We start from the raw sequence: 10269 nt of genomic DNA, 5'->3' as shown, positions 1-10269 counted from the left end.
AATGGAAAAACAGCCATACTGTTTGGTAATAAGTAATTGCATTCCACATGACTGATACATACAAAGAGGGCTCTTCTATTGAGTTCTTCAGATCTCTGCTCAAATGTCCTCTTATCAGAGGGATCCCCCTCACACCATATGTAAAGTAGCCCCAGCCTCCCTTCTCTTTAATCTCTATTCCCTTGCCCAGCTTTGTTTTCCTCAGTCCCATCAGACATGTTTGTCTGAGCATCTCCCCCACTGGAATGTAAACTCCATGAGAGCAATGATTCTGTTTTATTGCTATGGACACCATGCCCCCCATAGAGTAGGAGCTCAATAAATATTTGCTGAATGAATGAATAAATAAACAGCAGGTCTGAGAAAAAAAAAAAGATTCCTTTTGTTTGGAGTAGTTAGAGAAGATGTTAGAACTGGAACTTAATTTAGGCTTTGGTTAAAATCCTAAATTCAGTGGTGAGCGTAAAGGTTATTCCAGTTAATTATTCTCAAAGGCAAAGAGTTAAGAAAGTATAAAGCATTTTAGAGACAAGGGATCAGATAAGTCATTCTGGCACAGAGGGATCCCAGAATGAGATCAATGAAAGAAAACCAGAAAAGGGTCAGACTGAGTACCTTCCATGAGAAGTTAAAGAATATGGTCCGTGTCCTAAAGGAAGAGTCAGGGTTTTTCAGCCAGGGCAGTGGTTCTCACAGTGAAGTTCCCCTACCCAGAGCATCAGCTTCCTCTAGGAAACTGTTAGAAATGCAAATTCTCAGGCCCCTCTCCAGACCCCTAAATCAGATGCTAGAGATGGAGTTGAGCACCTGTGTCTTAATAAGCCCTCCAGGTGACTCTGATGTTAAAGTTGGAGAACTGCTGCACAAGGGTATAGCCAGATCCAAAAAAAAAAGAACATTTTAGGAAGATTACTCTTACAATAATATAGAACAGGAAATGGAGAGATGGAGCAAAGGCTCAAATAGTGTACAGAGTAGACTCCAAGTTCTAAGTGCCCATGCTCCCCTTCTTATAGGATATAAATCTCTTCCTTCTTTTGGGGAAGCTGATGATCACTACTTCACACTTCTAGCATCAAGTGGAGCTACTAATTATAGAATATCCCAACTGATGCAGGACTGGGCAAATCCTCCCAAGTAGGGACTCAAGTCCTGCACCGAGAAAGAAAGGGTGAGGGTCCTTGACTGCATGCAGAAAAGAATTCAAGTGCATGCCAGTGATAGAGACAAAAGGAAAGTTTATTAGAGAAGGAATAACACTCCATAGAGTGAGTGTGGTTGCCCCTTTGTCAGAGAGAATCATGGAAAGAAGGAAGGGACAGAGGAGGAGGAGGAAGGAACGGGGAGGGAAAAGGAAGGGAAGGGAGGAAGGGAAGGGGAGGAGAGGAGGGAGGAAGGAGGGAAGAGAGGAAGGAGGGGAAGGAGGAGGGGAAAAGGAGGAAGGAGGTATGCTGAAGGAAAAGAAGGAGGAAAGGAAGGGTTAGAAGGATGTGGGAGGAAGATGCAGGCGATGTAATGGAGGACAGCTGAGGAGATGAGGAAAGAGGGAAGGAGGAAAGGAGGGAGGGGAGGAAAGGAGGGGAAGGGAAGGAGGGCAAGGGAAGGAGGGGAAGGAGGGAAGGAAGGGGAAGGCTGAGGGGAGGGAAGAGGAGAGGAGGAAGGGAAGGACGTAGGTGGGGGAAGGGAGGGGGAGAAAGGGTGGGGGAGAGATGGCAGGGAGAGGGAAAGAGAGATCCTGAGTGTCTGGGGAATTCAGTTTATATGTCATTCTTAGTTTCTATGAATTACAGTTTAAAGACTTTGTTTACCTGTTTTCCTTTGATGGTATGGGTATGCAGCATGAAAGTTGTGCTAGCAATCTCAACCTTAGTTCTATAGATTTCTCACAGTTTGGCCACAGGGAAAAAATAGTTGGCTTAATTTTGTGTATGGTATGACTTAAAGACTCTGTTTTCCTGTTATGGTATGGGTAAATGGTTTATTAACAATCCCAGCAGGAATCTTCTTTTGTTCTGGCAGGCTTTGAATATAGCTTGGTTTAACATTTAGTTCTTATGTCTCTTCCCTACATCACAACCACAGTAATTTCCTAGAGGCGGGGACCAGACTGAAGCTGGGGCAATCACAATACCCCCACCTGGCCATAGTGATTGGCTCAAGAGTGGGCAAAAGTTCTTCCCTGGGATTTTCTCAGCTGGATCTGGGAGAAAGATCTTTCCTTTCTGATGGCAAAGCTAAGAAGATGTGAGCCCTGGGCCGCCAACGGCCAGATACCTCACATGTGGAAGATGCCAACCTGCAATATGAGAATGATGTCAACATGCAGAGAAAAACAGACAAGAAGACAGTAAGAGAATTTTGATGGTATTCAACTGTGGTTCCAGTCCCTAAAATATCAAAGCTGTTTTGGTTTTCTTCCTCAAGTTTCGTGTAATGATCTCTTTAGTTTTGCGAGTTACTCAAAGTTCTTCAATAACACTCTTTTTCCTTAAGCAAGCTCAAGATAGGTTTCCAACATTTGCCACAGAAGAGTCTTGGTTAATGCAAGGATGACTTTAGGAACACCAAAGTGAGCGCTTGGCACTTCGTAGGTGACGTGAAAATGGTAAAGAGAGAAAAAAAGAAGGGAAGAAATGGAGGGAGGGGGAAGCTGGGTGGTGGCAGCAGCAAAGAAAGGACAGAGAAGAGGTACTGTGCAGTAGGCAGGAAATGACTAATCAGAGGTAGAGAATGAGTGAAAGATGCTGGCTCTCAGACATCAAGCTTAGGGGATCATGAGTATGGTCTTGGTCTGAACTGAAAGAGGACCATCAGGAGAAGCTAGTGTAGGGGGAGAAGACACTGTTTGTTTTTTACATATCGATGCTGTGAGAGAGTCCCTTCATTGTAGGGATAAACTCCCTCTTCTGTGCCCAGTCCTATTTTAACCACCCCAGTCAGACTCCCAAGCCATGTACCTGGAACATAGTTGGTGGGACTCAATGAATGTTAGTTAGCTGAACGAATCAAGAAGAATGGCCAGTCAAATCTGGACTCTTAGGAAATGGCAACAACCAGCGGAAAGGCAAACAAGCAAGTAAAGGATATAGAATTGATGTGTTCAAAAAAGTCAATCAACCTAATATCTTACATTATAACATATTTACATTTACAAAATCTTTACATTTTACAAACATCAGAGGAATATTTCAAGAAGGAAGTATTTGTCAGCTGTCAAATGTAAAAAGCGATAAATGATGAGAGAGAAAAGGCTGAATTTAGCAGTTAGGACATAACTCTGGGACCATAACTTAGAGATGAAAAGGCTGAGAAGCTATAGAATTAATAATGGAGTATTAAGAATTAATACCTCTGAGCACCTACTATGTGCCAGGTATTACATGAGTTGCTTGGTTAGAGAACTACTGTCCTGTGAGGTTTAGCTGTGAAAGGACAGGAACCTAAAATTAGCTACTGGCTACTGTAGAGTCAGGTGGGGTTTCTTTAGGATAAGGAAGGCCTAAGCATCATTTACAGGGTGAGAAGAAGGAACCTGGGAAATGAAAGAAAGGTAACAAAAGAAAAGCTCAGGAGATTATAACAAAGTGAAGGGATTAGATTTAGAAAAAGAGAAAGCTGAACAGGAGAAATGAAGAAGTACTAAATGGAGGCAAATATATAGGAGGTGAGTGGGCTGCAGAATGAGAGCACCCTGATCATGCCAGGCTGTCTGCTAAGAGGTTAAGGAAAAATGAGTTATTTAGAGTTGCGTGAGTGAACCCTGAGGTGAAATGAGTAACTTATTACCACCACGCACATGCTCAGCCAACTTTTAAACAGTGGCTATTCCAAATAAACTCATTAAATATCTGAAATTCTCACTCTTTTAATATTATATATCAAGGACTTAAATGCGCACATGGCTCACCAACCTTGTGACAGATTCTAGGATAGACTTGACTTTAGATAGTCCTTCTTTACCAAAATACACCACTGTGAGATGAATCCTCTTGTCCTGATGAATACATACATCCCTAACAGAATTGAAAAATAAAGTTCATTCAAGAAAATGAGGCTCTACTCATTCAGAAAGCAATCACATGAAGCTTTAACAAGAAATTGAACTAGGCATTACTAACTTAAAATAAAATTACATTAATTTTTTTTAAGTAAATATAAAAGTGGTAATATTGCTGCATTATTAAAGGCATCAGAACGAATAAATAATAACGTATGTATATGTCTAAATGAGTGCAACGCTCAGAGGGCCATGGAAGCAGTCTAACAATGTTGCCAAATTTCAAAATATTTTGGGAACTTTGGCTTTGGTGTTGCCTTCAGAAGCAAATTATAAGCTATTCAAGGAAATATGTCCAATCAGTTCAGAACCAAATAAATAAATATTCATGTTTTGATTCAAGAGTTATTTTGTCTTCAGACTGGCTAGTGCCAGAAATTATACAAATCATCAAGGAATAAATATTTGCCAGGAATGAGATTACTCACTGTAAAGAATAATGTAGCATCTGAAGGAAATTCCAAGAAAGGCAATAAAAATATGCTTTAGAAAATCAGATCCAAGCAAGCTGTTTCAAGCAGGCAAAACTCATTTGGAAGCTTGATTTTTAGATATTCTGTTATAGAAGAGTATTAACTAACTTTTAAATCCAACAATTTCAATTTGAGAATAAAGATGGGTTTCAAAGCATTAAAACTAGCATATTAAAGTATTTAAAACATGGCAACTGTTAAAATAAAAAAGGAAAACTTTCCTCAAATAGTTATTCTAATATGTAGTTAAGTCTTTAGCACTTCAGCATTTTAAAATATCCAAATTTAATTATTTAAAAAATGGTTAGTCTCTGCTTGCCACAATGGACTTTCTCTCATTTTTTTAGCTGAATGTTTATATTTCTAGAATTTATTTCAACTTTAAAATTCAATTTTTTCTCAAGGGACTTTTCTGAGGAGATAGCAATGTTCTATATCTTGATTAGGGAGGTGGATACATGAGTATACATTTTATCAAAAGTCATGAAATCTGTATCCCTACAATATGTGAATTTTACTGTATCTAAGTTATGCCTCAATAAAGTTATTTTTAAACATTCAATTTGCCCTGACATGAATTTGTACATAATTATAAAGGTAATCAAATTCAGTTTCTCATAGTTGTCACCTTCAATTTACTTCATAGTTCAAACTGTCAATAACACAATATACTATACATGCTTTGAGAAAAAAGAGAATATCAAAAAAGGAAGTTCTCCGAGGCCTATAAAATTACCCTGTAATTCTAAGTATTCTACTCGATGAAGCTAAATTAAGTAAATCTGCATGAAGTGTGATTTTTTTCCAGGCGCACTTAGCCAAATCATTAAGCCCTGAGAGTTACCTGAAGTTCTGCATAAACTGCACAAATGCTTCAGTTCTTTCAGCAAGTGGCACAATGATATTAATAATTGATCTACTAATGTCAATCATCTCGCTCTTCACTTTCATGAGAGGTCCAAAAGGGCGGAAGAGGGTCACATGTCTATATTCCATAAGGTCTGCTTTCTTAAAAAACAGTTCATACTGTGTGCCCTTATCTCTCTCGGTGCGATAATAACCTAAAGGAAAGAGTGACGGACAAAAGATGTCGCCATGTCAAAGTTTACAAATTCAATGTGAATACTAATTTTACTTAAAGATCAAAAGTATGAAACCAGATTTGTAGGGTTTTCATTTGTTTGTGAAAATATTTATCCCCACTGTATAGTCAGTAACAACTATTTCTTTAAAAGAAGTTTTAAAAAAAAGTTTGGTTAAATCCATAACATATGCTCCAAATGACAACTACTCCTATTCATATATGATTTTTTTAATAGTACAGCCTATTAGCACAGTAACCTTATGATGAAAATAAAGAACTTAGATCTAGCAATATTAAATTCTAGACCTGAGAGTCAAAACTTCTATTGCTCCATTCAGCTCAATAAAAATGTGTTATTCACTGGCGGTATAAAGAGGGCTACATGGTCCCAGTTGTGAGGTAAGATCAGTTTAGTGACAGAGGCAGAAAAATAAAGAAATAACAATATAGTGATACATATGTGTGTGCACACATAGACACACTGAATACAGTGAAGTCAGACAACGAAAAATTAGTGTAGATTTAAATACGGTGATTTGAGGTGTCTTTGGGAGAAAAGAATGGAAGTCTTCTGGGCAAGTTGATTTTTAGTGTGACACTCAGGAGAAAGTTTAGACTTACAGATATGTGAGTCACTGGCAATATCTGGGAATAAAATGGAGAACAAGATAGACCTGGTCCCACTTCTCTTGAGGCTTACAGTCAAGCAGGAAGTACAAATCAGGAAATGGGCAATGCCATATGACAGGCACTGTGAGAGGGGGACACAGGGCAGAGGCTGCAAGAGCACAAAGGAAGCACTGCTATCTTAGACTTGTAGGTTGGAGACGACTTCCCAGAAGTGTCATCTAAGATGTCTGGAAAGAAGAACAGGAGTTGTTCAGTTGTTGTCAGTAATTACTTTTTTGGTGAGGGGAGTGGCACAGTGGAGGAAAAGTGAGGGACAAAATATGGTCCATGCAGAGAAAAAATCCTGTAAGTGACAGAATCCAAGGAGAGTTGAAAGCAAAAGTTGTAGAATACAAAACTGGCATTGGCTCCTTTCTTTTCAGGCAGATGTGAAGATATTTTACAAGTTACATAGTTATCTCGCTTCTTCTACAGCTTTTGATTCTGCCATAAGCTACAAACATAGAGTGAAAAGACAAAAAGCTGAGCATGAAGAAGAATTAAAAGAGCTTTGAGAGAAACAACCTATTAAAAATGGCAGAGAGTGACAGCAGAAAAAAGGTGGCTACTGGGAGAAGCCCATTGAAATGCCACAGAAAAGCATGATGCTCTCCCTGATGGCCTCCAAAGGCCTCAAACTGTTATATTACAATACAGCAAGTGATATCCATGATGATTCAGGGTCAAAAAAAAAAACCACATGAGGTATAATGTTAATAGAATCAAGCAAAAGAACTTTTAAGAAAGATTTCTATCTAAAATGGTTTTAAGCCTGCAATTAAATATCTGACAGAGGATATCAAGATGGAGATGGGTGGAGATCTATAATTATTCCTGTTTATATCAATCAACAAATATCTCGAATTTATAGCAGTATTCCTAAACTTTTGAGTTACGTCCCACCCATCCTGACGTATAAAAATCCCATGCCCTTTCTGCAGTTTGTATTAGGAAAATAGGTTCTTTACTTTTCCAAATTCCAAATATGCTTTTAAAACTATGTATGCTTCCTTGATGTTCTGACATGTGCTTTTCCTCCCTCTAAAATACAGAATTAACCTCTAATCTATGAAATTAGGTTCTTCTTTTCTTAATCAAATAGTTTTCAAATCTTGAGCCTTAGTTCATACATTTTTAAAAATATAAAAAAGGAACATCAAGACCAGGTAAGAGTGGAATGCAAAATGTACACATGTAAATACACAAACAGCCCTAAGAACCTTCAACTTGGGTATTATTCTTCTGTATAAACTTAGATTCATTCTATTTCCCAGATTCATTCTTATTCTCTACTTTATTACAATCACACTACAGTTTTCAAAAGGCCACTTCAAATTCTTGGTAGAATGAAACAGGTAAAAATTTAAATGTTTTAATATTGTGGAAAATGACTGACTTATATTACCAGCATACAACAAGGGCATATTGTCACACTAACATATGAACCAACAAATTTTTCGCATTACCTTCTATGAAGTCATTTTCATTAAATATCAGTTTTTCTCCAAGGGGACCATCCTCATCTTCCTGTTCATCATCTTCATCAGGATTATTAATGACCTCCAATCCAGCTTCAATAACTTCTACCAATTCATCTCGCTTGTCTTTTCTAACTGGCTTTTCCTCAGGATGGCGAGTGAGACCCATTTCCAACTGGAACACTTTCATTAAGGTAAAACTTTCAAAGGGAATGACCCCATACTCACTAGGTAGTTTGGCTCCTGTGCTAACTTCAGCTTTGTCAATTTGGGAATGAAGAAACTCTAAAAGATCACTAGGTGCTTGTTCTTTGTTGCCTTGATAGCCTATGCCATTAGCCCCTACGTTTTTTCTTTCTTGCAATGATCTCATCTTCTCACTCATTTCTTGTAATTCTTGTTTTAGTTGGGCAATTTGGCGCTTCAGACTGGTTGCCCTGGTTTGATAATGTTCTTCTTGCTCCTGCAATAGGGCTTGATAATATTCTCTACCATAATTTTCCCCAACGACCCCAGGAAGAGATGCATTTCCATCAGTCTGGGGGGCACATTCCAGAAGGTACAAAAATAATACCAAACTGCAGAGTAAAGCAAGACCCAACAACAGCCAATGAGTCCGGGTCTGAAGAATCAATCCTCTTCTAGGCATTCTTATCAATGTGGACTTGTGTAATGAGATAAGTTCTTTGTTTGTTCATACCTTTAGCAAAAGGTTATCAAAAATTAAAAACAAAACCAGGATTTCCATAAAAGGTACCAAAACAAATTCTGCTGTAGCTTAAAAAATTTCTTCCTTCACAGTCAAGACTACTTGCAGAAATGAGAAAGTACACATCTTCCTGTATTGTTACTGTGATATCCAGAAGAAATCTGATCTACAGAATCAGATAAAATTCCATTACATGGGTGGTGACCTTTCTGTAAGAAACAAATTAGAATCAATGAGAATTTTGTTTCCTTATGTACATCAAATTGTTGGCAGTGTAAACTTAGCTATGTGACCATTATATGTAGAGCAGCAGGAGAGGCGCTAATAAAATTGAGAATATTCAGTAAATTCTTGGAAAAACTATTAAGAAAAAAATCTTACAAAATACTAAAATATCACATGCAATATACTTTCTCCCCCACACATAATACTATTAAACCAGGTCTACATATCCATAATCTCTTGAATGAATCAAAGAAACATTAAAGTTCTATTTAGCATACTTTGTGTTACATAGACTCTACTGTATTCTAATTATTTAAAAATTCTACTGCTCATAGCTCTTTATTAACATAATATTTTGATTAATACATCATCTCCCACCTACTGCATATCACCATTTCGGAAATGAGTTTCTATAAATTATTATATTAAGAATGGCTTACTAGAAAGATGTGTTCTTTCAGTTTATTCAATTCAAGCATTCTATTTCACTGATTTATATGGCTCAACTCGGTCACACTAAGAGCCTTACAATTAAGTGGAAGGAAAAATTATTTCAAAAGGTCAGACTTCTGGAAAACACATTAAGAAACATTTTTACATCCAAAGTCCTCCAATAGTTTATTTGAGCGTTAGATCACATAATTCTTTTGGCCATATTTCACAGCAACAGATTTCCTACAAGCCTGGGAAGGTTTAGAGTCGACATAAAGAAAAACACAAACATTTTAATGTTTATTTGCAGAGTAAATAATTACAAACCTTTTATAAATTTACAAACATACATGGTTTCATACCACAGCTAGTTGTGTGAGCTCTTCCATGTTTCTTTCTGAACTAAGAATTCTCTTTTGTTTTCATTTAAAAATTTTCAATTACAATTGATGTTCGATTATTACTTTGTTAGTTTCAGTGTAAAGCAAATGGTTAGAAGTTTATATAATTTACAAAGTGATTCCCCTGAATAGTCTACTACCCACCTGGCACTATACATAGTTATTACAGTATTATTGACTATATTCCCTATGCTGCACTTTATATCCCCTTGACTATTTTGTAACTACCAATTTGTACTTCTTAGTCCCTTCACCATCCTCCCAATCTCCTTCCCATCCAGCAACCATCAGGTTCTCTATATCTATGAGTCTGTTCCTGTTTTGTTTTGTTCTTTAGAATGCACATATGTGAGATCATATGAAATTTGTCTTTCTCTGTCTGACTTATTTCACTCAATGAAATACCCGACAGGCCCATCCACGTTGTTGCACGTGGTTAAGATTTCATTCTTTTTTATGGCTGAGTGATATTCCATTGTATACATGTACCACATCTTCTTTATCCAACTGTCAACTGACAGGCACTTAGGCTGCTTCCATATCTTGGCTATTGTAAATAGTGTTGCAATAAACGTAGGGGTGCATACATCTTTTCAAATCAGTGTTAATAAATTTCTTCAGATAAATATCCAGAAGTGGAATTGCTGGGACATATGGTAGTTCTATTTTTAATCTTTTGAGGAACCTCCATACTGTTTTCCATAGTGGCTGCACCAATTTGAAATCCCACCAACAGCACAC

General features: G+C 37.5%; 1 protein-coding gene across 6 annotated transcripts in view; it reads right to left on the bottom strand.

The window, feature by feature from the left end:
- CSGALNACT2 (chondroitin sulfate N-acetylgalactosaminyltransferase 2) overlaps window positions 1–10269 on the bottom strand; it is a 45582-nt gene that overhangs the window by 20023 nt on the left and 15290 nt on the right. For all 6 annotated transcript variants that reach the window (XM_039852820.1, XM_039852825.1, XM_039852823.1 and 3 more), the window contains 3 exons: window positions 7750–8679; window positions 5375–5591; window positions 3912–4013 (listed from right to left, as the gene is read on the bottom strand). In XM_039852820.1, coding sequence (XP_039708754.1) covers window positions 3912–4013; window positions 5375–5591; window positions 7750–8410 — 980 coding nt within the window. In that variant the 5' untranslated portion in view covers window positions 8411–8679. The remainder of the gene's footprint in view (window positions 1–3911; window positions 4014–5374; window positions 5592–7749; window positions 8680–10269) is intronic.

Source organism: Pteropus medius, unplaced genomic scaffold (genome assembly GCF_902729225.1).
Source record: "Pteropus medius unplaced genomic scaffold, Ma_sr-lr_union100, whole genome shotgun sequence".
In the NCBI taxonomy this organism is placed as follows: domain Eukaryota; kingdom Metazoa; phylum Chordata; class Mammalia; order Chiroptera; family Pteropodidae; genus Pteropus; species Pteropus medius.
Note: the sequence above shows the minus strand (reverse complement) of the source record. Positions and strands in the feature narration are given on the sequence as shown.